Source organism: Purpureocillium takamizusanense, chromosome 1, assembly GCF_022605165.1.
Source record: "Purpureocillium takamizusanense chromosome 1, complete sequence".
NCBI classification, from domain to species: Eukaryota; Fungi; Ascomycota; class Sordariomycetes; order Hypocreales; family Ophiocordycipitaceae; genus Purpureocillium; species Purpureocillium takamizusanense.
Window position 1 is genome coordinate 4417957 of NC_063068.1, and position 24384 is coordinate 4442340.

Below are 24384 nucleotides of genomic sequence, written 5' to 3' on the forward strand. Positions count from 1 at the left end.
GCATGCGCACGGTGCTGCTTGGCGCTGACGACGATAGAGGCGAGCGAAACCAAACGGGGGACCAGTGACGAAGCTCCCTCTCAAGGATGAGAGTGGAGGCGAAAAGAAAAAGGAGTAAACGGAACATGTCGTGAGCACCCCCCAGGGGAGCGAGCACACGCTTTGAAACTGACGGTTGGTAAGACTTGGCTGATTGGGTCAGATGTTTGTCTCGCTGCTGCTGCTGCTGCTGCTGCTGCTGCCGCTGTGCGAGGCGACGACGACGACGGATCGTCGCGGTCGTGGTAGTGATGATGGTGGTGCGTCGTGTGTATCACAGCTGCGGTGCCTTGTGCAACAGACTCGAGCAGGCAGGGAGGGAGGGAGGGAGGGAGGCAGCAAGGCAAACCGAGTACTGTACGAAAGTATACTGTAGTATTGCGGCGATTGCTGAAAGCAGTGCAGACGGAGCTGATAATGACTGGGCTGCAAGCCTGTTGTTGCTGCCGGCGGGAAGACAGCCTGATGAGAAACCCGCGACACAACAATGAACTCCCCGAGTCCCTGACAATACTCTTGTGCCGAGACCGGTACACGCAGTATACCAGGTATAGTATAGGACGTGCAGCGCCCCCAGGTTCGGCGTCATTAGAAGCCCCGGCGGGTGAATTGGAGGGCGGATATTTTCCCATTCAGTCAGCCTGAGACGCAGCCCCCGCGGGCAGGTTGTCACTCTGCAACTGCCCCGCCCGCCGCCGGGTCGGCACTAAAGAATAAGGTCCCTTTTAGTACAGTTATGCTGCAGCGGCCTGGGCTCCAATGTTCCAGTTGGCCACCATCCACCTTCCCGCTGTACCAGGTCAAGGCAAGCACTAACTCACTCAACTCCCGTCTGTACCTTTCGCAGTCGCTGGTTGGTAATCTGATTGATGATGCGTTTTGAACCTCCATCGTACTCGTACTCCGCGTCCCCCACCCCCAGGACGCCGGTCGCACCCCGTGGTTCATCTCGATCTGGGAACACCTGCCGACCGACCGAGGAGGAAGCGAACCGCCAAAAGAAGCGAAGCAACTGCGGACGTACGGAGCGACGGAGGGACAGACGGACAGTCGATCAGCCGGCATCGTACGTTGTTGCACCGCTTGCTCGCCGTCTGTCTGTCCGCCATCTGCGGGTGCTCCCCGTGCACGACGGCGAACAAACGAGGCAGGCCGTTCGGACAACGGGCCCTCGAACAGACGCTCACTCAGCCCCCTCTGTTGAATTGACGACGACGACGACGATGATGATGATGATGTGATGACAATCGCTCAAATCTTCGTTGGCTCAGCCGGCCAGCCAGCCAAGCCGGCGGCGCCCACACACTCCAACCCCCCCCCGTCTCAGCGGCATCACGAACGACGTCTCATCCGTCGGGCCAATCACCGCCGCTCCAAAGAAACGCCCTCGCCGCGGCACCGCATCTGCCCGGCACCCGACTTGCCCAGCCATGGTGGCAGTGCCGGTTGAACATGGGGTGTGTGTGGGTGTCCTCACTCTCTGCCGCTCTCCCTCTGCGCCGCGCGTGCCCTGTCCCTGCATTCGTGTGCTCCGTGGTCGAGGTCTGATACACTGAGCCCAAACTCTCTTTGGGCTTGGCTTGCGTCGTGCTGCTGGTGCTGCATGCTCGTCTGAGCGCCTCGTCTGCATCATGGACGACGACGACGACAAACAATGGCGCCGCTGCAAGTGCCGCATCCTTCCCGCCATCCCTCCTCCCCCTCCCTCCCTCCCTCCCTCCCTCCTCCACATGCGGCTCGCAGGAGACACGCAGAGGGGCGTGAAGCTTCGAGATAGAGCAGCGATCCTGGGGCTGGCTGGGCGTTGTCGTCCTCAGGGCCGTCCCCCTCCCTCCCCCCCAGTCTTGGAGAGTCATTGACGCCCGCCGCCACTTATATCGCTCTATACTCACTGCCACACCTCGGGCCACTACCTTACTTGTCTGATCTTGCATTCCCTTGCGGAAAAGATATATAAAATCATACCCGTCGCCTCCTCCTCTCCCGCCCCTCCATCATCTTCGGATTCCGTGTAGACTCAACCGCTACAAAGTACGAGAGAAAGAAAAAAGAAAAGTACTCGAGCTGAAACCGCACTCCATGAAGGTCGCTTCCAGGAATGCCTGGGCGGCTGCCCTTGCCCTAGGTAAGACACCCGCGTGCGATGCAACAGAATTCCACAGACTTATTCGCTTCATGTACCGTAGCCGTCACTGGAGTCAACGGTGATGCCACGCCGTACTGCCCCGTGGACGATGTCTGCTTCCAGTTCGCGGTCCCCGAGGCCGCCGCCAGCTCTGGCTCGGGCAACGTCTACTTTCAGCTGCGGGCGCGCTCATCCGTCAGCTGGGCTGCCCTTGGTATCGGGTCGCAGATGAACGGCGCCACCATGTTCGTCATGTACGCCGACGGGAACAACAACGTCACGCTCAGCACCAGGAGGGGGACCGGCCATGTCGAGCCCAGGTACAGCCGCATGGCCAACGTCGAGCTCCTTGGGGGCTCCGGCATCATCGACGGCAGCATGGTCGCCAACGTGCGCTGCAGCGACTGCGCCAACCTGAAACTCTCCGGCGTGAGCAGCTGGGTGTCTGCTTGGAAGAGAGGGAGCCCCATGAATGACAAGAGCACGTCGGCCAGCATCCAGTACCACGACTCTCACAACTCGTTCAATGTCAACCTCGGGAGGGCCACTGTCAGCGCTGATGCCAACCCGTTCACTAATAGCTCGAGCAACCCGGGGGGAAGCAACGGAGGCAACAACGGGGGCGGCATCATCGCACCAGGCGCCAGCGGTGGTGGTCCCTCGACAAACACCCTCATAAATGCACATGGAATTCTCATGACCATCATCTTTGTCGTCGGCTATCCCATTGGCGCCATGCTGTCGCCTTTTGTCGGCAGCTGGGTAGTCCACGCGACTTGGCAGACGCTTGTCTTCTTTGGCATGTGGGCAGGCTTCGCCCTCGGCATCATCATCTGCAGTCGCATTGGTTTCGTGAGTATTGCTCAATGCACGACAAACCCCGACCCCGGCTGACCTTCGCAGTTCTTCCAGAACACGCACACCCAACTGGGCGTCTTTGTAGTGTCGTTGATGGGGCTGCAGCCGATCTTCGGCTTCCTTCACCATAGGCACTATCTCAGAAACCGTCGCCGTGGCATCATCAGTCATGTTCACATCTGGTACGGCCGCGCGCTCATCGTCATTGGTGTGGTCAACGGCGGGCTGGGCCTGCAGCTTGCGGGAAGCTCGCAGACGTTTGTTACCGCATACATCGTCGTGTCCGCAGTTGTAGCGGCGGCATATCTCGCGCTGAGCGCCTTTGCTCTGTTCAGAAGAAGGAGGGTCGCTAGCATCGAGCGGCCATCCAATGGCTCCGACAGCACGGATAGGAAACAATGAAAGATGTGGTCCTAGCCGTTGGGAGGGAGAGACGTCGACTTGGGTCAGAGAACGTAGACGGCTTTTCTGCTGTCAGGGAATTAGACACGGGTTTTATGCTAGAAGCAAGGGATTGATATCCACGGGTTCTTGGAAGCGGGCTGTTGCTGTGAATTTGTTCTGCGGATTGCCTCGGAGACATTTGCGACTATTAGTCAATGGAGAATGAAGGGATTACCAAGGATAGGGAACATACGGTCATCCCAGAGCACTCGGGAATAGCGCACCTACCTAGTAGCCCTGCCTGTGCCCCGTGTCAGGCAGACAACTCACCGGAGCTCTTGTCATGAGCCAGGGAAAGGGTCTCTGATCGAGCATTGAAATACGGTAGCGTATCCGACTTGGAACCTCTCCCGAACACGCCATAATAGAATGATGGACATGTCCTCATCAGGCTGTTGTGAAATGATCCCGGCCGCGCTGTAAGTCGACCCCCGCCGCCCCCCCCCCCCCAACGCCACTGTTAGTCGCCGAGGGAAGGTCACGTGCTGCGAATACGGCTGGCGAAGTTGGCGTGCGGGAAGACGAGGAAGGAAGGGGGGAGGACGAAAAAATGTGGAACCTGAGGCAGAAACCGTCGGCTAGCCGGGGGCGGGCGGGCGAGCAACGACATCACGATTTTCACAAAACCCTCACAGTCCTCCGCCCCCCCCATCTCGCCTCAGGGTACCCCCATTGAGCAACGCCCCCCCAGACGCCAAAATGCTCAGTCAATTGTCCAGGGCTTCGGTGAGTCGCTTTCCTGTCCCCTTGGGCGAGCGATGCGTCGTCCGCCGTGGCCCGTCGCCTGCGGACATCTCGGCTGACTTGTGTCCTTCTCGCAGCGCGCCACCTCGGCCGTCGCCGCCGTCGCTCGGTCTGCCAGAGCCGTCCAGGTCCGGACCTTTATTGCTCCCACCGTCTCCCGGCGAGGTAAGCACACCCCCTTCGCTCCAGCTTTCCTACCTTTCTTCCCCTCCCACGACCGATTGTGAATGGGGCACCCGCATTGAATCGACGCGATGCCGTCGTCGCCGAACTCCGCTCAAGCATAGCCGAAAGGGAGCCAGCCTCCTCCATAAAGCCCATACCTTCCCACCGTCCGACGACTCTCGGTTCTCCTGTCGACCATGGCTCCGAGCAGATGAGTTTGATGATCGGCCGCGCTTTCCCTTCCACCCGCCCTATTTCTGCCGAGACGCACCGCGCCACTCCTAGTGACATACGAAGTAGCTAACCCGGCCTTCACACAGCCGACTTCGTCCAGGAGCTCTACCTGAAGGAGCTCAAGGCCTACAAGGTCCCCCCCGTCAAGGAGTCCGACGCCGAGGGCCAGGTCCAGACCTTTGCCATGCCCAAGACCCCCGCCTCCCCCGAAGAGTCGGACCTCGCCGGCAACCTCAAGGAGTATGAGAGCATGGCCGTCGAGATCGAGGGCCAGGACGCCTCTGCCCAGGCCGGCAACGCCGCCCCCGCCCTCCAGGACTGGCTCGAGGCCGAGGAGGAGGAGCCCCAGGGCCACTAAGAAAAGCCGCGTCGCCGATGATGCGCGTCTAGGCTTGTTCGCAGTTCCCTTTGTCGAACGAAAGGCGGCAGATGAGGAGGAGGGGCATTGCTGTATCCCGTCCTCCGGACACGAACACGTGGGAGGGAACAAGAAGGATTAGAGGAATACAGGAGGAGAAGCGATGGTGGGTGGGCTTGCATCGGCTAGAGAGAGCGTGCCGGCAATGGAGACGAGCACAGGTGATAGGGGTCGATAATCCTGTTGTACATTTTCCCTCCTAGCAGCCTCGACTGGGCTGTAGGAGTTGATTATTGCGAATGCCAAAATCAAGAAAAGACAAAAGGTCCAAGACAGGCCCCGCGGCTATGCATCTTTGCCAAGTGCACTGGGAAGCATGTACGTCGGTCTAGTCGTATGGCAGGCACATCCGTCTTTGCCCGAGACGTCACTGCCGAGGGTCCCCTCGTATCATACACGTATAGTCGACGCCCTTCCCGTGCATATAGATACACGCCGAGCTAGGCCTGGAACATGGTTATATTTTACACACACATTGCCCACGACCCGATACAGAAGCCGTTCGTTCTGTCTATTCGATAGTCCGCTCACCCGGAGTCTTGGCCCCTCGTCTTGTCACTTTCTGCCGTCATACGACGCATCGTGTATCAGGGTAGGTAGGTAGGTACCTTAGGTATCCATCTCCCCTACCTACTACCTACCTACCTACCTAACTCGCTGGCGTCACTCATGGTCATGACCCCAAATCACACACACTGTTTACAACAACGACACGCCGTCTTCAAAGTTTGCATGCAATATATATATATAAATGTGTGTGTTGGCGACTCAACACCTCTTATATCTGCGTACCAACATACATACCCAAGTGCCCCCCGATGCCCCCCGAGCACCTGGATAGGTAGGTAGGGTACGCAGCACATCAAGCTGGCCCGGCCATCTTCCCATTGATCCCCATGCCGCTCATCATCAAACTAGACGGGCTTCTTTTTTTTCTTCGTGCGTCGCCCGCTCGTTCCCTCCCCAGCGCGGCTGTTTGCGCCCAGCGCGCGCTTCGGACACCGGCAACGCCCCCCTCTCGCCCAATATGCGATGAACCGTGCTCCTTCCCCTAGACAAACACAAAGCAGATGAAAGGTCGCCCAATGGCCGTTGTTCATCATGCGGAATGGAATACAGTACAAGACCAGACCAGTCAGCCCTCCCCGCGAAAGCAGATATAAGGACACATGGGCGACACTTGCAGCAGCTGAGGATGCGCGAACGTTGCTTCCTAAATCTTGCTGACAGTGACAGCCAAACAGCCACGGGGGCCCGTTCAACAACACAAGCGTCCCCCTCGCCTCGACACCGGAACGCCAGAATCATAAGCTCCGCTGCCCTTGCACACAATGCAAATGCAATACCCGGCCGCCCACCTCCGATGCATGATACCCTGATTAGATTTTTTTGTGCACCCCCCTTGTGAGACTAATGAAACCTCACCCTGGACTTTTTCCGACTGAGAACTATCCCGGTCCGTCGCGGAGATAATAGTGCACGCTGGCAGCCACTTACGGGTCAAAATGCGACCCACCGACCAGGTGCTCGTCGTGGTGGGACGTCTTGACGATACCGCTCATTCGATTTGCCTTGCGCGGATCAATGTCGTCGAGATTGTCCCAGTCGTCGTCATCATTGTTGGCAGCGCCGTGGGCGTCATCCATGTCGTCGTCACTTGAGCGGAACCGATCCTTCATGTGATCATCGAGCGCACTCTCATCAACAAAGGTGAAGCCCTGGAAGTTGGCCTGCACGGATGGGGACAGCGGCGTCGAGGCGGCGTAGCCTCTGGCCAGGGCAGCCGCACGCTCGTTGAGCGACCCGTTCTGTTCCAGGGCGGTGGTGAACTCGGGGTCAAAGTACGAGACGTCTGTCTCAGACTTGAGCTTAGGCTTGAACGGCGGTGTGATGAGCTTCTTGGCCAGGAGGTCCCAGTCGATGTCGGCGAAGAAGGGATGCTGCATAAGCTCCTTGGCGTCTTCTGTCGCTCCGAGCCTGTGCTTGGGGTTTCTGTTAAGCAACCCCTTGACGAAGTTGCGCCCTTCTTGCGAGAGCGTGTCCCGAGGGAACCGGACCTTGCCGAAGGCAATGTTCTTGTACATCTGTTGCGTGTCCTCGGCGTAGAACGGGCTCCAGCCGCAGCACATCTCGAAGACGAGAACGCCGAGGGACCAGAAGTCGACCATCTTGGTGTAACCAGACTCGTCCAACAAGACCTCGGGCGCCAGGTATTCCGTAGTACCGCAGAACGTGTTGGTGGTGTCGTTCTTCGTCAGGTTGGCCTTGGAGAGGCCGAAGTCGCACAACGCGATGTGGCCATTGGCGTCGAGGAGGATGTTCTCAGGCTTCAAGTCGCGATACACGATATCGTTGTTGTGAAGGTGCTGGATCGCAAGGATCAGCTCCGCGATATAGAACTTGGCTCGCCTTTCGTCGAAGCGACCCTCTTTTTGCAGGTGCCAGAACAGCTCGCCACCCGACATGTAGTCTGTCACGAGATACAGCTCCGACGGCGTCTGGAACGAGAACTTGAGGCCAACAATGAAGGGCGAATCCGACATGGCCGTTCGCACGAGGATGTTGCGTTCTCCCACGGTGTGGGCAACCTCCTTCTTCTGCACAATGACCTTCTTTTGCAGCACCTTCATGGCGTAGATGCGCTGCGTATCGCGCTTCCGAACCTGATAAACTTGCCCAAAGGTCCCCTTTCCGATGAGCTTGAGGATTTCGAAATCACTTGGGCCAAATTGCTTCTTCTCCGATCGCTGGTATAGGCATTCAACGTATATTTCGCCCGTCGGGGCGTCCTCGGCCACTGTGTCGGCGTGGCCCTTCAACGTGTACCAACTGCGCATGGTGCTGTGGTCGTCTCGCGACGCTTGGAAATCGACTTGTCCCAGGAATTCTTCGCCCGTAGTCATGTGGTCGTATACGGAAATCGCTACCGCCATGTCGGAATCGACGACGTCACTGCCAAGCCAGTCAGTCAACGCGTGCAGGAAAAGGTTTTCAAAAAGGTGTACGTACAAGACGGCCTCGGCATCCCACTTTGGGTTCGAGGAGGGAGTGCGAGTCGTTCGGTTCCGAAATGTATTATAATCGGTGATGCTAGTGTTGCTGCTCTGACGGCTGCGCATCGGAATGGCCATGGGGCGACCTGAGTCACTACCCTGGCGCTGGATCGGGATGCTGCCAATGACAGACGTCGGCGCGTTCAGATTGTGCTCATCCTCTTCGGACGGCCTCGGCCCGCCCGAAATTAGCTCGCTGCGCTGAAACACGGCGACGACATAAGGGTCACGACATTTCCGCAGACCCCGCGCCTCGACAATCTTGATTGTGAGTTTGCCCCTCGCCAAAGGCACCTGAGCGCCGGCAGACGTCGAGTTGCGAGGGGTCTGGGTGCCGCTATGCTCAGCACCATCGTGGCTGGTCCGTCCCGGCGTGTCTCTGCCGTCTGATTGGGAAGAGTGAGCAGCAGACAATGCTCTCGTGGGAGTCGGTGGACCGCTCTTGAAAATTGTGCCACGAGTTAGCTCTTTGAGTCCCTCAAGAGAAAACCATTTGCTCGAGCTCGCGGGTGCCGTTGCCAAAGAAGTAGACAAGGGAGTGGGCTGCTGGGGCGACGTCGAGCGACGGCCACTTTGACCGGCCGAGGCCGCCACTTCTGACAAGGCGTCGGAAGCTTGGGATCGGCCCTCCTCGAGCGACTCCTTCCCCGTGCGCGAGCCGACCGTAAAGGCAGCGCGCGCGTGGGCGTTGGACAAGCTCAAGCTCACGTCTTGCGTCATGGAGCCGCCAGAAGAAGAGGGTTGTGAAGCGGGAGGAGTGGGATAGGGATGAGAGAGGGCTCGCGACGGTCTCGCAGGTTCGGTCCCATGCGATGGCAGAGACGGATGGGCCTCGTGGCTTGTCCGGCCGCCACAGTGCACGGAGCTCTGGGCAGAAACCTGCGATTGACACGACGTCGCCGAGGCGCCCTTGTTCTTCTCTCCATGTTCTCGTAGGGCGGCGTGCTCGACGGGCGGCGGGTGGGAAGAGGTCTCGGTTGCAGGAGGGTCTGGACGAACCTGGCCGAAGTAACTCATTATTCCGGGCAGCCGCTTGTCCTGGAGGTCGGGCTGAGGGGTGGCGATGCCGGAGCGCGGCGTGTCGGAGCCGATTTGATCGACGCCCTCATCGTCGGTCGCGGCAGTTCTGGCGATCGGGTTAATACCTGGCATTGTGGCGGAGAAGACGCTGAACAATGGGGCGGTGACAAGATAGAAGGATGGCCGGGAGAAGTTGTTCGCGAACAATAGGTGGCGGGGGTGGATGGAGGAAATATTATAAGCCCAGGCTCTCCGGCGGCGACACTAGTCCATGCCGACTGCCAAGAGAGGAAGCGGGAGGGGGAGGGGAGAGGGGGAGAGGGAAAAAAGGTTGCCGAGTAGGTGAAGCCTAAGCAGGCGGTGCAGAACAGGCGCGAGAGGTGGTCATGAACGGGTCAAAAGGTAAAATGCGCAAGGGAAGACAGAGGACAAAGGCTCCGCCGATGCACGTCACTGCAGTGAATTGGAGTCGACGTCTTTGAGTGCTGTTGGGCTGCAACGGACGGGCCGGCGACGACAGACAGACAGCGCAGGGGGATGATGCAGTGACGATGGTATGGGTGCGGGCGTGCGAGGGCGTGAGAGGGCGTGCGTGCGAAGGGAAAAGACGGAGCAAAGAAAAGAGCACGTCCGAGAGCGGACTATGAGAATGGAGTCAACCGCCGTAGGCACAGTAGTAAGGTACTACTCAGCATACCATGGCAGGGCGACAGGAGCCGATGACGAGAGGAGCCCGACCCCGAGTCCCGTCGAACGAATTTTGCTCCATCTCCATCCAGTCATAAGGAAGGGCCTCCTCCCACTGCTGCTAGCACGAAGCGAAGCACTTGGCTTGGCTTGGTAGGGGGATGCCGCCGCCTCCTCCGCCGCCGCCATGTGGAAGAGTGGAGAAGGAGGATGCAGCAACCGCTTGGGATCCATAGTAGGTATACTGTAGTTACTGTACAGCCCACTGTAGGCACCACCTTAATAAATGGATGCCAGCGCGCCTTGATGAACAGTGGAGTGGCGGTAGCACCATCCCGTCTCAGCAAGAGCCACAGCGCTGCTAGCCCGGGGCTGCTTCAGAAGGTGGGAGGGGGAATTTGGTTTCACCCAGCACCCGCAACGAACGAGCTCCAAGTTGCAGTGAGGCAGCCGACCCGACGATGACGGTGAAGGGCTGGGCCTGCCTGGAACGGAGGTGCCGCTGGCCCAAGCTGAGGGCAAACATGGACCAGTCTCCGGCGCTTGCAGCGCGTGCGCGCAGTGGTGCGAGGGGAGGCAGCCGGGCAAGTTTCCAGCGCCTAGGCGCTCTTCCACAGCTCTGGGTTGCTCCCCCGCCACTGGCCGCCGATGGCGCCATGATTGCCGTCGGCATGCACCGCAGTCGAGTCATAACGCGACCCGAGTCAAAGCGCTTGCCAGACAAGGCAAATCGACGTCGAATTGAAAGGGGACATGACGGGTGTTGTGTGTCGGGGCATCATGGACTGCTCTGAATAAGCGGAAAGGCAAGCGTGCTGCCTTGGTCTGCTGCCTTGGTCTGCTGCCTCGGCCCTGAGACCCAATGGTCAAACGACGGCTTCGCCGGGTGAAGCGACGCCTGTTGTCCTCAAGTGTGCGGGTCTGGACGTGCATGAAGAGCGTAAAGATAGCTGAGGAATGAGACAGGCCATGTCGAGAGATGCATCCGGCATGTACCAGAACATTGCTCTCGTCAGCCGAAGGGACAACAACAGGCCCCATCATCATATCAAAGCCTCGGGGATCGCCCATGCGCGTGCTCGAGGCGCCGCTCACCCTCAATAGCCCGGCGGCATTGGTAATCCTGACGCGAAGCCGAAAGGCACGCACTTGCGTGGTAGGCAGGGTCGCTTCTTGATACGTAGATGTGCTCTATTGGTGGTGTGCGCGGAGCATCATGGCGGCGAGCTGTTCGAGTGCTCATCGGCTCCTCCCCTGCGCATGGACGACAGACACATCCCAGCACCAAAGAGCCAGCCGGCGGTAGGTAGAAGCCACCGGAAAGCCCATGGCCAGGCAATCATGGTCGCTGTGAGCCTGCGAGGCAGAGAGGGAGGGGCCGAGCCACCGGTATGACACGCTGACTCGCGGTGCCGACCGGACCATCCGTCGGTCGCCCAGCCCGACTAGGCGCTGGCGGCTGTCTTTGCCTTGAGCCTTTCTTGACGGCAGCCCATCGGAACGAGGTGCGCCACCACGCGCTGGTGCCGCCTCTAAATCGCAGAAGCGCGGATCGGCGGGGGTGACAACAACCGCCGCAGCGTCGACAGCAAACAGAGAAGCGTCATCTCGTGTCTCAGCCTCGCTCGGGGCAATGCAACTGCAAGACCTTCCATCTTCCACATGGTACACGGATGAGGGCTCTGTGTGGAATGCAAATCAAGCAAGAAATAGCAGCCATAAAAAAAATGCCTGTGATGGAGGGGGGGTAACGTAGCGCCAGGCAGTATGCGGAGAAGTAAGGAGGGGTTGTCCGACGGCGAATGGTTCTTGTTCTTTTTTTTTTTTGGAGCAACGAATGGGGGGGTAAGAAAGGAAGCACCACCCACTACGTACCTTGACATCATCGCCTGCGTGGCTCGCCGCAGCAAGTCGAAACCGCCGTGGTTCGCATGTGCGCCTTCAGCAGTGCCAGACATGGCGACGGATTCGAGGAATCGGTGCGCAGTAGATGGATGGAATCGTCGACGGCGTTCGATATCGTCAACGGCGTAACATAGGAGGCGGGGGTTGAGGAGGATAACGAGAACACGGTCGTTGTCGTTTGCGTGCCAGAGTGGCAAACGGGTCGGCGCGAGTTAGTATGTAGGGCGAGCACAGTAAAAGGCGAGGCGGGAGAGGGGAGAGAGTGAAAGAGGAGAGGAGAGTTGGGGACCGGGGCTGCTGGTCGACAGATAGACGCGGGCTCCTAACTAGTAGGCTGTCTCGAGGGAGCGAGTGCCCGGTCGGCTGGGGTCCAGTGCCCCCGGGCGGGCGAGCGGGCGGGCGGCCTGGCTTCCATTCAAGTTGCTGTCAGGCTGGCGGCGGCGGCGGCGGATGGCCGGGGTTCCAACTCGCTACCGTGGCCCGCGGTGAGCTGCGGTCAGGCGCTGCGCTGCAAGAGGGCACGCACGCACGGCACCTGCGGCATCTTGGCTGGATCGCTGGTACAGGAGGTACCGATTTACATCACCCGGGCCAGGTACCTAGGTATTAAAGTACCTCGGTGTGGTGTGGCGTGGCGTGGCGAGCCTGGTATATAACTACCTATGGCCCAGCATGGCATGGCATGGCATGGCAGAACCGGGGCTGGTGGCGGGGCCGACGGCATCAACCTACCTACCTTATTACCTTGACTACGTACGAAGTACCTTACCTTACGTATCCGTCCATCCCCGTCGATGGCGTGGGATGGATCCACGGACAGTTTTATTTAGGCTGTCGGCCGTGATGAGAGGTGGGGTGGGGGAGACATCCATGGACCTTGGAGCCGAGAGGCTCTGTCTGGGCCGTTGCATCGCACTGGTGCGCTTCCTCCGACCGGTACGCACCTCAGTGTGTACCTGCTATGCTACGGATTTGCAGTTACAAAGCACCTGCCTCGACAACCCAACATCGCCCCTCAACGGATCAGTGAGTACCTCAATGACTCCCACGGCCCCATCATGGCAAAGGGCATCCTCATCTTTCCAGGTGGGGGTTGGGCAGGCGCCCCTGCAGGCGCGGTGTTGGAGGAACCACAAGCGGTACCTAGGCAGAGTACCTAGATTCCTTGTCTTGTTGGGCCCGCAACGCACTGAGACGATGGGACATGTTGGCAGCCTCTTGCAAGGTAGCCGTTTCTGCATCTCGACGTGCCGATGATTGGCGATGACGTGCTAGAAAGCCCCCTTCTTCAACAGATCATGGGCTGCGGCATGGACAAAAGCAACCACGGCGCCTCAACGCCTGCCTTGCGGCTGCCTCACCCTGCGAGGCGTGACCGTAGAGCCCACCGGACCTATGGATGGATGGATGGATGGATGGATGGATAAATAAATGCACTGGAGCTTGGAGTGAAGCCTCGTCGCCCCCTCAAGCAATGCCGTCCCTGACTTCCAAACCAAGCAAGGCAGGCACGTTCCTCGTCGGCACTTGCGGTCCCGCGACCCCCTCCCTCGTTGGCTTCCACGGCAGCTACCTAGTAATAAGGCACAGGGCACGTCCCCTCACCTGTACCTCGTACCTTGATGAGGCGAACCTTGTGCCGATACCTCACTACCTTGTTGTACTTGTTGCGATACGCAAGGTACAGTACGGTATTGGCCATATAATCCTGTACTTCGCGCCTCACTAGTACTAACCTACGTACTATACCTCGTGCATGCCCCCGTCCTTCCTGCATCGTATTAGTACTCCGCACTCGGGCCTCGCCGCGGATAACCAGAATCATTCCCGGCGCAGCCATTCGTGGCCGCACTTGGAATAGTGGTCGTCCATCGATTGGCTGATGCGCATCTTCCATGTTGTGCCATCTCACCTCTTGGGCCGGACAATGTGGCTGCTTGCCGCAATCACCACGACCACGCCAGCCGCCACAACCGCCCGACACTAGCCAGCAGCCGCCCAGGCTCCCTCGGCAGAGTAAGCCCAATGGCACAAGTTTCGTTCGAGCGTTTCCCGAGTCGACTTGATACGAGTGCCAGTGCCTACCGACCAGGGTCTCCGCCCGACGTCTTCGTCGCCCTGTTGCCTGAACGCCTTTTCTCGCAGAGGCACGCATGCCCAGCAGAATCGCAATACTACAGTCGCGGGCCGCGCTCCGTCCTTGACCTGGCACAGAACGCCATCGCACAAAACGCGATGGCACAGAACGCCACAGAGCATCGTCGGTCACCCAACGTGACCCCCCTGGGCCCATCAGACCCCGCCGCCTGCCAGCGGGGCTTGGCCATTCCAGGCGTGCAACGGCCATGGCGAGCGGGGTCATTTACGGCTCCTCCTCCTCCTTGACTTGCCCCGGCACGTCACACGATGCACCGTCTAGACTCCAGAGCTTGATGAGTGCCTAGCCCAGTCCAGGCAGTGGCTGGAGGCGAGGCTTGGGCCAGAGCAGTCGGGAGAGCTCGGAATGGTTTATACCAATCCATCAACTGGGCTCGCGATGGAGCTGCTGCTGGTCAACACCACCACCCGGCTCAACGTCTCATCTCGTCTCGTCTCGTCTCGTCCTTCAGCCATGGCCCATGCCCGAGTCACGATAAGAACTGAGCATCCTAATGGCGAAGAGACTAGTGCAGAAACGTGTTATTGGACACCGGGTACTCAGCCGGATTGCGCTTCTGCTTTTTGTCATTCAAGCTGGCAGAACATTGCGGATATTCCAAATGTATCCCGGGATAACCAGATGCCTCCACGGTATCATTGCCGTCGCCTCGTTGCTGGCTGGATAGTTGGCTAGCTAGCTGGCCGTGCCACAAGCAAGGGTGGGGATTCGGTTGACCCCTGGGAGCACAAGGGCCCAAGGCTGCATGCATGTCGTCGGTGCAGCCGAACTGCTCGCACAGGACGTCTGAACTCTGCAGCATCTTGTGTCGAGAGCGCGGCCAGTGCGACCCAGCGGCATCTGTCCGTCGCGAACGCCCGTGTCCCGAACCGCCAGGTGCAGTGTACAGATGCGGCCACCTGCTATTAATAATGGGGGTGCACCGACGTTTCTCGATTTTAACTCGCATCACGGGCAGGCAGGCAGCTGCATCGTGCGACGCCTCCGTTGGTAGTCGTGCCGGACAGGTCTCGGTCTTCCATTCGCCACCCGACGCAGCTGTTCGATGACGGCCAAGACGGCGTACCTACTCATGTACCTACTGTGCTTGACGGTGCCGACCGGCACACGCTCGAACTCCAACCATCACCATGGTCCCGCTGACGCTTCCAGTTTCGACTCCCTGGCCGACACATCCGCATGCGCCAAAGCAACTGCTTCATGAACCAACTGTCTATCACTGCAGTATACGAGATCCAGTCCAGAGGCGCCGGTGACGACGCGCTCTCCCCAGTCCCGCCCCTCGCCTCTGGTAGCACACGACGAGTGTCCCCATAGTTATTTCATGTACATGTGGAAGTTGTGGGTGAGAGGGGCGTACAGCGCCGGTTCTGGCGAGCTGGCGGCGCCTTGGCCACTCCCTGCGTAAGCATCGTCTCGGTCCTTCAATAGACAAGTAATAATTCTCACGCCCGCATGCAGTAGCGGTAGCACGCATGGCCCCTTTGCTTGGCTGCCGTATCGCCCATTACCCACCTCTGTCCGGTCTGGAGCTGTCCACGGGGTTGGCGTGCTGGTCGCAGGGGCAGATGTGAATGCTTGTTGCGACATCCTTCTTGGTACCGTGTTAGTACGAAGCCCAACCAGCAGGGGGTTCGTTGGGAGTGCCGGCGTCTCCATCATGAACAGAAGGTAGTATTTAGTTAGTAGGCCAGAGAAATCGGGGGCTTGCAGGCGACCCGTGTTATTCGGCCCGCCTGCGTTCCTCCCGGCAGTTTGGTATCCCGTGCTACTGCATACGTGCCCGGCTCAGCTGGGCAGACCCGGCGCTCGCACATCAACATGGTGTAAGCTGAGCCGCGGCTCGACGCCCGCGACCACGGAGAGGCAACGGAAGTGACCGACGCGCGCGCGTGGGGGGAACCATGTTGCAGTCGTGTAACATGGCGATCATCGTTCCTGTCACTGCCGACTACAGTATGTACGTTCATACATGGTACCGCTAGCATAGGTACATGGTGGAATTTTATCGAGATGATCCCTGTCCAAATGCTATGCAGCCCCGTACGTACATTCTCCTTCTCCTGCTCATGGCTGTAGCGAAAGCCGCTCAAAAGACAGCAACAGCCCTTGCACCCCGTCGTCTCCAACGCCGCGAGAGCCATCCTACTGCTGCTGACGGGCCTGGACGGCCGCCATCTGCGCCATCCACTGCCTCTCCATCTCCAGCGTCACGCCCCGTGGGTAGAACTGAGGGTCGACGCCGTGGCGCGGGACCATGGGGTTGGGCAGCTTTTCTGCGTGGTGGGGGAAAGCCGATGCGAGTCAAGTCAGCGTTTTGCCCCCCCCCCCCGTGCGCGTCGTACAGGCAAGAGAAGGTGGGTTCTTCTTTCCCACTGGAGGGGAAAGGGAACGAGGATTTTTTAAAAAAAAAGAAGGGAAAAAAACGGCGGCCTCTGGTTTCTTACTTATGTCGAAATCCTGATCCGCGAGCTTTGAGATGACGAGCTCCTCCTTGGGCTTGCGTGGGGCGCCGCTGGTGCTACCGGCGGGCGTGACGGGCTCGACCACATCCATCTCGACTCTGGGGTACGCGTCGCTGGCCATGGGCGGGTACGAGGGGGGACGATGACCAGCGGCGGCGCGTTGGGAGGACGGGCGGAGGAGGAGGACTGTAGTCTGTGTGTCTGGGCACGGGGAATTGAGAAAGAGACCGCTTAGTGGTGAAGATGTTGGGTATGATATGATGTCGCTGGCACGGGTTGCTGGCTGGCTGGCGGAACGCGTCGAGCCGTCAATAGGGATGACTCTGAGATGATGTTTGTTGACTTGTGAAGCTCGGCCTGCTAAGCAAGGTATCGAGCATCAGTGGGAAGATTTAAAAAACAACAATATTGTTTGTCGGTGCTGGAGCAGAGTCGAAGTTGCTGCAGCAGCTTGCCGCTTCCCCCGCAACACAGCCACAGCGAGCCCGTTCGCTGACACCGACGGGATCCCCCAAACGCCACAGGCCGGCAGCGCTACCAAGGTAGAGTTCGGCGCTGAAGTACTGGGCTGAGCAACTGCGCGCCCAAGCCTCACGCTCCCGCAGGCACCTACGAGGGAGGTACCTACCCTAATAACCTACCTCCGTCAAGCCGGAGGAAGCAGCAGCCTTGGAACCTCCTCCCGCTTCTTTTTTTCCCGGCGACAACGACAAGCGCACACACCGCACACCACCACGCTCGTGCGCGCCGCCGCCTCCGCCAGCAGCAGCACCGCACAGGACAGGCAACCCATCTTCCGCAGCCCAGTCCAGCCTCTCTCAGCCTGGTACCTCCTTACCTTTTCTACCTTCCTATGGGCAGACTCCTCGCAGCCCCCCGCCCAGCGCTGACGTTGCACACGCGACCGCCAGAGAAGGTGCCTTGAGAAGCCGAGCGGGCTTTTGCTCAACCAACTTTATTACCCTCCTCCGGAACACCGCCCTGTGTGTTATCCGTTGTCTGCGTGGCCGGGCCAACCCCTTCTTATCGATTTTGGTTTTCTTTTTGTTTCCTTCTTCGTCTTGTCTAGTGGCGCGGTCTTGCCTGTGAAACGTGCAGCATTTTCGACTTCTCATTCGAGGAAAAGGGCAGGCAGCGCGCCCGTTTGGCCCGATTTGCTTCCGCCCGCCGCGTCCCTTTGTTCGATTTTACACGCGACAGGCGACGAAAAGCGACACGAAAGAGAGAGAGAGAGAGAGAGAGAGAGAGAGAGAGAGAGAGAGAGGGAGGAAGAATTAAAAGGGGAGGGGACAGAGTAGACAGCGTCGCGCGCTCGCAATGAAGAAAACACGCAGTGGTCCGGCCGCCGCCGCCGCCGCCGCCATCCCTGACGCGTGGGAGGACGACGACTGGGAAACGCAGGCCGATAAGGCTGCCACGCAAGACGACGCCTCGAATCACGACGCCGAGGACAATGCCCCCGGTGGTGCCCCCCTCACCAAGACGGAGCGTCTTGCGCAGCACGCGGAGGCGAACCGGAAGCTCTGGGAGTCGGCGTATGTCATCACTCAATGCCCCCCTTTCCCCCCTCCTCCCTCCAGAGCGCCGCGCGTTTTTACTTCCTCTTCGTTGTCCGCATTCAGATTCGCGACACGTGCTGACGAGGGCCCTTTGCCATAATATTTAGCGAGACGCCCCAGCAAACATTCCATTACCTCGAGGCAAGCAACAAGGTGCCGCTCACGTCCTCGTTCAAGCCGCAGGTCAAGGTCCTCAGCCGCAAGCCCGTCATCGCGCGGCGCGGCGACCCCGCCACGGGCATGGCTCAGTTGTCCGTCAACGACGACGACGACGACAACGACCCCGAGGGCAAGAAGGAGGTCCAGCTGACGCCCGAGGAGATCCGCGCCAAGCAGAAGCGCGATCGCGAGGAGAAGCAGCGCAGGTACGACGAGGCGAGGGCCAAGATCTTTGGCGAGTCGGCCCCCTCGTCGCGCGGCTCCTCGCCCGGCACCGGCACCACCACGCCCCCGCGGCTGGAAGGCGGCAGGCATCCCGGGCAGGGTCGTGGCCGTGGGCGGGGGGGCGGCCCAGGACGGGCCGGGGCCGGGGGTGCGGGCGTCGAGAGCCGTCAGACACAGGATCTGCGGCGGAACACTCCTGCTACTCAGAATGGGCCGGCGACTCGAGAGCTGTACGACCCCAACCACGCTACCAGGCCCGATCCTGGGCCGTCACGACGAGTGATCGGCACGGACGGAGAGTTGGTCACAACGAGGAGCCCGCCGCCCAAGGATGATGTGTATCAACCAATTCGTGCACCACGTGGGCCAGACAGCAGCGGGCGAGGCTTTGGGTTTGCGCGGCGAGGCACCAGAGGAGGAAGCTGATGCATTGTCTTCGGATGGGTGCCGTCTCCGGCACGCCACGCTCTTTCTATCACCATCCGCCCCCTATTTTGCCGGCCAGCTGGACGACCGTCTCGGCGCTTCCGGCCTTGTCCTTTCCAACATCGCTAATCACCTCACGATAGCTCGTGTACGCCAGTCCATCTAAACCAATGCCCGTCATGCGGGACCAATATGCCAGGGTATCATGTATGTACGACCGGGAAATGCCGCCGACGACATCACCCCCTCCCTCGGCGCCATCACCGCCGCCACCACCACCACCACCACCACCACCATCGAATCTCCCTGCCTCGTCGGCAGAAAAGTACGCCTCGTCGACCTCTGCGAGCCACTCCTTCTGCTCCTGCGGCCCGGGATTGCCGGCGAGGTTCCTGCGCTCGAGCACGACAGGGTCGTCGACCTTTATCTGGCCCCCGCCGTTGGTGCAGCCCCCGGGGCAGGCCATGACCTCGACATAGCTGTACTCGAGCGACGCGCTCGCCGACTTGGCGGCCGTCGGCCTCCGAGCGCTGCCAAAGGGCCGCCCACCGGGCATGCGGGAGGGCCGCGCGGGCTTGAGCTTGCGGACGAGGTTTTGGATATTGCGGAAGCCGTAGTAGCGCGCGGCTTTGAAGACGGGTTCGCCGCCGACGGTGACGAGGAACTCGACCACATCGGCGTTGCGGCCACGGTTCACCTGGATCTCGGCGCCGGGCGTCTGCGCCGCCCTGCTTTGCAGGATGTGGTGCAGCAGACCGCCCGAGGTGCCCGCGGCGCGGGGAGGGGTGCGGGATCCGCCGCGGGGGAACAGGAATTCGTGTAGCATAGCGTCCGGGAACGGGTCGGGTGCGCTCAGGGACGAAGCACCGCCCCCCTTCAATGGCGAAAAGAAATCCATGCCTCTTGACTCGGCCAGCATGAGGACCTCCTTGCTCGTGATGACACAGTCAACGTCCCGGACGCCACGCCCTCCTCCGGCGCCGCCGGCTGCCCAAGCCTCGTCGGTGAGCTCCTCCCTGCTGGCCTCGAGCTTCTTGTCGAAGCACGGCATGACAGCAAGGTGCCATATGCGGCTCGGCGGGATGCCCAGAGCGCGGCTGAGGGCCGTCTTGACCAGGGTTCCCGTCAGGGCCTGGGGCGACTTGACCCTTGAGAGGTGCGGCAGCACGTGCGGATGCGTCTTTTCGGCATAGCAGACCCAGCCGGGGCACGAGGACGCGAGGATCGGCTGGGCGGGTGTTCTTGGGGATAGGGAGGGAGGGGTTGAAGCACGGGAGGATGATAGTGATGGTGGGTAGGATGAAGAGGAGAAGGATGACGAGCCGAGGACTTCGTCGGCGCCAAGAACGAGGGTCGCCTCGCGGGCGACGTTGGTGTCGAGCACCCACGCGAAGCGGTTGTTCCAGCGCCCACCGCTGGCAAGCCCGGACTCGCCCCTGAGCAAGGCCTCGACCATGCGGCCGGCCTGGGCCGCGGAGACGCCGCCGCCGCACGCCGCCGCAAGGTTGGCCCTTGTCTGGGGGCTCACGCTCGCGACGAAGAGCTTGGCGTCATCGTTGTCGAGCCCGTCGACCGCGAAGCCGCCGCCGCCGGCGCTGCTGCCGCGGACGACGCGCAGCGCGGGGGCGGCGTCGAGCGTCGACAGCACCTCCGCGTGGCTCTGCAGGCTGACGAGGACGGCCTCGGCCGAGGTGACGCAGCCGGAGCAGGCGAGACAGTCTGTGAGGGAGATTTGCGCCGGCGCGGCGCCGTTGGAGGAAGAGGCGGGCGCGCCTTGGCCGTCGAGGATCACTTCGGTTTCGTTGGAGGTCGTGGCGGCGGCATCGTCGGAGGCGGGGGGCAGGGTCTCGATGGGCTTGATGCAGGCCACGCCGGGGGAGATGAAGTCGTTGAGGTCGTCGGCGGAGAGGATGGCGCTCATGGTGCCTGAGGGTGCGTGCGTGCGGCCGCGCGCGGGCGGGCGACGAGGAGCGTCACCGGTCTTGTTGTGGACGATGCTCTCTTATGTCCTGACGGTCGTGAATGGCTCTCGCTCGTAACCAGGGACGCGGCTCTTTAGTTTGGCGGTTTCTAGCAGCGGCCGCGAGCGGGAGAGTGTGCGTGTGCGGGTGGCGACTTTGTATCCCGTCCTCGTCCTCTCTCGCACGTTGTCTGTCCGGGGCGGCGGCTCGCAATTCTCTTGATGGAGTAGACAATGTCTGATAGACAAGCAGATGAGAAATGCTCGCCCGTGTGAGAAGATGGGAGACAAGAATATATGAGAAGCAAAGTCGTCAGTGTGTCTCTCGTTGCAGCGCGGGGGGGTGGTGGGAGGGATGTCGTGCGTGTGTGTGGTTTTTGCGGGAACAAAGTCCGGCTGCGGCAGAGCACCTAATAAAATGTCGAGGATTAGAAATGGTCCAGGGAAAACGAAAGCGCCTGTACGCCCCACGGCTGGCGGTGATGCGAAATCGGCACGGCCACCCACTCACTCACTGGGCGGGCAGGCGAGCAGGCGGGTGGGTGGCGGCGCCGGTGTGGGGCCGGTGCAAGGCATCGCATCGCATCGTATCGCATCAACCATCTTCTTGAATTGAACGTACAAAAGTAAAAGCTCAGTGATGGACAAGGCGGCCAGACGCCTGTCCGATTCGGAAGATTTTATTGAACCGCCTCTGCATTTGTAAACCGTGCTTGTACTGTATTATATTGTTCACAGCGCTGCTGCAGGTACAGTAAGTAGTATGCCTCGGGAGCCTCTCTCTACTTGGCCGAACTGAGTGCCCTGGATGCAGCAACTGACCCCCTTCCTCCACTGCACAAACATGTTGCAACGCACGCTTTGAAAAAATCTCTTGCATCACTTGTCATGCCACATTCCCAGTACTCCCAGCGCTTTTTGGCCGCCGTCATGAAGCTCTGCGGTCCCACGGCGCATCGTCAAAGCAGGGCAGTCGCCACCCCTTCTAGTAATATACATGCCCAACGCCCAAACTCCCTCCGGTCGCGATTTTGCCCTGCGTCTTCTCGCTGTGGCGGTCGTGCCCCCGTTTCCTGGCCGCCCAGTTCTGCGTCGCTGCCACCTCGACAAGGCTCGGGGCGGCCGAACTGCGCGTGGCTCGGCGTGGCCGCGACGCGTACTACGCCGCCGCAACCTGCGCCGGCTCCGCGGCCGGGGTGGGGGTTGCATTGTCCTTGACGCCGTTCGTATTGGCCTCGCCGTGGCTGTCAGATGCGTTGTTGAGGACCTGCACGTCGGCCTTGCCCGAGATGATGGCCTGCCGCCGCTCGTGCCAGTCCACCTCGCTCTGGATGACCTGCGAGAGCAGCACCTCCTTCTCCAGCCACTCCTTGTAGTACACCTCCTCCCAATCCTTGCACTCCTTCTTGAGCGCGTCGCCAACTTCGTCGGCCCACTTGGACTCCCAGTAGCATTTGCGGTACAGCTTGTCTACGGGCAGGGACAGCTCGTCGGCGGTGAAGGTGTCGCTCGTCAGGGCCGTGAAAAACTCCGAGTTAGAATCTTCGCCATTGGCGGCCCCGTCCGCGCCGTCTTCTTGTCCGGCACCGTGCGACTGCGTCGTCTTGATGATGATTTTGAGCTTGCCCGACTTGCCCGTGGGACCCGTCTGCATCGACTTGGGCACGGGGTCTGACGGCCGGAGCGCCTCGGTCTCGTGCACGGTGCGCATGTGCTTTGCGAGGGCGTCGGATCGGGTAAAGGAACGGTCGCACTCTGCGTCACGACAGGGTCAGCGGCGCGAAAAAAAGAAGAAGATGAGAATTGCGTGGGGATTCATGGCGGTCACCGACCAGGCAGGTAGCAGTAGAAAGGCTTCTCCCTCGTGTGGCTGCGCATATGGGCCTTGAGAGCATAGCCGCTGGCGTGAGGGAGGCCCTTGCGGGTGCAGCTCTTCCACTCGCACGTGTACTTTTTTTGCCGGTTCTCAATGTGCGAGTTGTGAATGTGCTCGACGAGCTTGTCCATGTTGCCCTGGTCGCCGGCCGGGCAGCCGTCCCAGTCGCAGACGGTCACCTGGTCCTGGAAGTCTTCCTCGTCGAGGCGCGCGTTGATGGGCGAGCTGGGGATGTCGCCCGACGTATCCGACGATACGTCCGACATGCCCTCGAGCGGATCGGGCTCGGGGACCGTCTCTGGCTCGGCGTCGTGGACGGCCGCCGAGGAGGCCGCGGAGCCAGGCTCGACCTTGATGCGCTTTGAGGGTCGGACCGCAGCCTCGTCATCATCGTCGTGGGCGTCCTCCTCGTAGGGTTCGTCGGAGCCCATCGAGGACAGGGGGGACTCGGGGGGTGAGTAGCGGCGCGGCATCGTTGGAGCTGGAAGGGGGGTTTGTTTGGGCCGGTTGCGCGTCGTCGGGGGACCGCGATGCCGCGGATAGGTCACTCGCTTGGCGAGAGAGGTTTGGGATGGGGGCTTGAAGCGTCGTACGGCGCCACAGGCAGGCAAGCGCTCGGGCAGGGTGGGCAATTACACGGCCAGAGGTGATGGGCAATCACCGTGGTGCGATGGCCATGAAGCGCAGTCGATGCTGGGTGCGGCCACGCGGGTCGAGGCTGGCGTCGTGACGGGGGTGAGGTTGGGGTTGTTGGAATTGCGAGGTGTTGCTTCGCGCCAAAAATTGACTTGGCCCGGGCTGGGCTCGGCTGCAAGGGGAGAGAGAGAGATAGAGGGAGCTCGACTCAGCGCGATACAGTGTGGACAGTGCGGGCCGCCTGGCTGATGCGCGACGGCTTTGTGGTGGTCGCTGCGTGATTTACGTACAGTGCGGGTCTGCCGCGTTTTGACGGCCCGGGGGAGGTTTGGGTGGCATCTAGTCAGTTAGCACAAAGCGCGATACTTCGTACCTGTAGTACAGTATACTGTATACTGTATTAGGCGTGCGTGCATCATTCAATTATTATGTAGTACCTACGAAGTAGGTGCGTTCAACACTTCCATCTAGCACCACGCCCACTCACCAGCCAGCCTCCAGCAGACTCTCGCCTACTCCCTCAGGGCACCGTCGTCCCCTCCGAGGGTAGTTTCATGGCCATCTCATCTTCTCCCGTCGCGACTCACCTGGCTGGCTGACATTGGACTGTCTAACCGCCACGCCGACTCTCCTCCTCCCTGACGCCATCGCGAAAGGGATGGATAGGTCAGGAACAGAGTCTTCCAAGAGGAGAGACTCTATGGCGGTGATACTCCCACCGCTACCCATTCCCCCGGGGAAATTCCTGATGCCGAAGTAGGCAGTCACACCTTTCTGTCGCCGGCGTCCCTTTCTCAAAACCTTCCCCCGATCCCTGCCGGATCTCACAAAGATAGCCGAATGGCACCCATCACACGTAATCCCATATGTGAAATATCTCCTTTAGAAGGAAGGATTCGTGTCCGGCCCGGAGAGCTTTGCCACAGTCACACGAATGGTCAGAGCAGCCAGCCCTTCCTTGTCCACCCTTGCCTGCTTTGACGCGAACGCCGGATGAAAACTCCGCGCCGCGACTACAACAACATGGCGCGGTTGCCTTCTTTGAACAAGAACACCGAAGGGTAGCACAGACTTGGTTCCCCATGTATGAGGCGCATCGGTCGGCCCTCGCGTGACTCGGAGTGTTCGTCGGAGAAACTTCGACATCGTGACATGTTCGTTCCCCTTCGCCATGTGAATGCCCGAGTGCCGCCGATCCTCATGCGCCTCTCGCGCGACAGAGGATCCG

General features: G+C 60.4%; 7 protein-coding genes across 8 annotated transcripts; 3 read left to right on the forward strand and 4 right to left on the reverse strand.

The window, feature by feature from the left end:
- The first annotated feature begins 858 nt into the window (after nucleotides 1-858).
- JDV02_001370 (uncharacterized protein) lies at nucleotides 859-3712 on the forward strand. Its single transcript, XM_047982292.1, has 3 exons — nucleotides 859-2164; nucleotides 2226-3016; nucleotides 3068-3712. The coding sequence occupies exons 1-3, from the start codon at nucleotides 2119-2121 to the stop codon at nucleotides 3422-3424; spliced, it is 1194 nt and encodes a 397-aa protein (XP_047838254.1). The 5' UTR covers nucleotides 859-2118; the 3' UTR covers nucleotides 3425-3712.
- Nucleotides 3713-4110: 398 nt separating this feature from the next.
- On the forward strand, nucleotides 4111-5411 carry ATP14 (ATP synthase F0 subcomplex subunit H atp14). The gene is made up of 3 exons (XM_047982293.1): nucleotides 4111-4192; nucleotides 4288-4375; nucleotides 4696-5411. The coding sequence occupies exons 1-3, from the start codon at nucleotides 4166-4168 to the stop codon at nucleotides 4965-4967; spliced, it is 387 nt and encodes a 128-aa protein (XP_047838255.1). The 5' UTR covers nucleotides 4111-4165; the 3' UTR covers nucleotides 4968-5411.
- A 346-nt stretch (nucleotides 5412-5757) lies between these two features.
- SCH9 (Non-specific serine/threonine protein kinase) lies at nucleotides 5758-12027 on the reverse strand. 2 transcript variants are annotated; one of them, XM_047982294.1, is made up of 4 exons: nucleotides 11663-12027; nucleotides 9080-9206; nucleotides 8037-8521; nucleotides 5758-7979 (listed from the first exon to the last, which is right to left on the reverse strand). In XM_047982294.1, exons 1-4 carry the CDS (start codon nucleotides 11743-11745, stop codon nucleotides 6521-6523), a joined length of 2154 nt encoding a protein of 717 aa, XP_047838256.1. In that variant the 5' UTR covers nucleotides 11746-12027; the 3' UTR covers nucleotides 5758-6520. The 2 variants fall into 2 exon arrangements, with proteins under 2 accessions (XP_047838256.1, XP_047838257.1); XM_047982295.1 differs by having other exon boundaries at nucleotides 8037-11975.
- A 3682-nt stretch (nucleotides 12028-15709) lies between these two features.
- JDV02_001373 (uncharacterized protein) lies at nucleotides 15710-16734 on the reverse strand. Its single transcript, XM_047982296.1, has 2 exons — nucleotides 16298-16734; nucleotides 15710-16126 (listed from the first exon to the last, which is right to left on the reverse strand). The coding sequence occupies exons 1-2, from the start codon at nucleotides 16434-16436 to the stop codon at nucleotides 15996-15998; spliced, it is 270 nt and encodes an 89-aa protein (XP_047838258.1). The 5' UTR covers nucleotides 16437-16734; the 3' UTR covers nucleotides 15710-15995.
- An 898-nt stretch (nucleotides 16735-17632) lies between these two features.
- JDV02_001374 (uncharacterized protein) lies at nucleotides 17633-18684 on the forward strand (the record flags this gene model as incomplete). Its single annotated transcript, XM_047982297.1, has 2 exons — nucleotides 17633-17850; nucleotides 17982-18684. 2 exons carry the CDS (start codon nucleotides 17633-17635, stop codon nucleotides 18682-18684), a joined length of 921 nt encoding a protein of 306 aa, XP_047838259.1.
- Nucleotides 18666-21043, reverse strand: NAR1 (Cytosolic Fe-S cluster assembly factor nar1). The gene has a single exon (XM_047982298.1). The coding sequence runs from the start codon at nucleotides 20603-20605 to the stop codon at nucleotides 18734-18736; it is 1872 nt and encodes a 623-aa protein (XP_047838260.1). The 5' UTR covers nucleotides 20606-21043; the 3' UTR covers nucleotides 18666-18733.
- Nucleotides 21044-21279: 236 nt separating this feature from the next.
- JDV02_001376 (uncharacterized protein) lies at nucleotides 21280-23354 on the reverse strand. Its single transcript, XM_047982299.1, has 2 exons — nucleotides 22477-23354; nucleotides 21280-22399 (listed from the first exon to the last, which is right to left on the reverse strand). Exons 1-2 carry the CDS (start codon nucleotides 22991-22993, stop codon nucleotides 21804-21806), a joined length of 1113 nt encoding a protein of 370 aa, XP_047838261.1. The 5' UTR covers nucleotides 22994-23354; the 3' UTR covers nucleotides 21280-21803.
- Nucleotides 23355-24384: the final 1030 nt, after the last annotated feature.

Coding starts and splice junctions, on each gene's coding strand:
- SCH9 (XM_047982295.1), bottom strand. CDS start 9,232: ATGCCAGGTATTAACCCGATCGCCAGAACTGCCGCGACCGACGATGAG. Junction 7,980..8,036: donor TGGGATGCCGAGGCCGTCTT/GTACGTACACCT, acceptor CTGGCTTGGCAG/TGACGTCGTCGATTCCGACA.
- NAR1 (XM_047982298.1), bottom strand. CDS start 20,605: ATGAGCGCCATCCTCTCCGCCGACGACCTCAACGACTTCATCTCCCCC.
- JDV02_001373 (XM_047982296.1), bottom strand. CDS start 16,436: ATGGCCAGCGACGCGTACCCCAGAGTCGAGATGGATGTGGTCGAGCCC. Junction 16,127..16,297: donor GGATCAGGATTTCGACATAA/GTAAGAAACCAG, acceptor CCCACCACGCAG/AAAAGCTGCCCAACCCCATG.
- ATP14 (XM_047982293.1), top strand. CDS start 4,166: ATGCTCAGTCAATTGTCCAGGGCTTCG. Junction 4,193..4,287: donor GTCAATTGTCCAGGGCTTCG/GTGAGTCGCTTT, acceptor TCCTTCTCGCAG/CGCGCCACCTCGGCCGTCGC. Junction 4,376..4,695: donor TCCCACCGTCTCCCGGCGAG/GTAAGCACACCC, acceptor GCCTTCACACAG/CCGACTTCGTCCAGGAGCTC.
- JDV02_001370 (XM_047982292.1), top strand. CDS start 2,119: ATGAAGGTCGCTTCCAGGAATGCCTGGGCGGCTGCCCTTGCCCTAG. Junction 2,165..2,225: donor GGCGGCTGCCCTTGCCCTAG/GTAAGACACCCG, acceptor CATGTACCGTAG/CCGTCACTGGAGTCAACGGT. Junction 3,017..3,067: donor TCTGCAGTCGCATTGGTTTC/GTGAGTATTGCT, acceptor TGACCTTCGCAG/TTCTTCCAGAACACGCACAC.
- JDV02_001376 (XM_047982299.1), bottom strand. CDS start 22,993: ATGCCGCGCCGCTACTCACCCCCCGAGTCCCCCCTGTCCTCGATGGGC. Junction 22,400..22,476: donor TTTCTACTGCTACCTGCCTG/GTCGGTGACCGC, acceptor GTCGTGACGCAG/AGTGCGACCGTTCCTTTACC.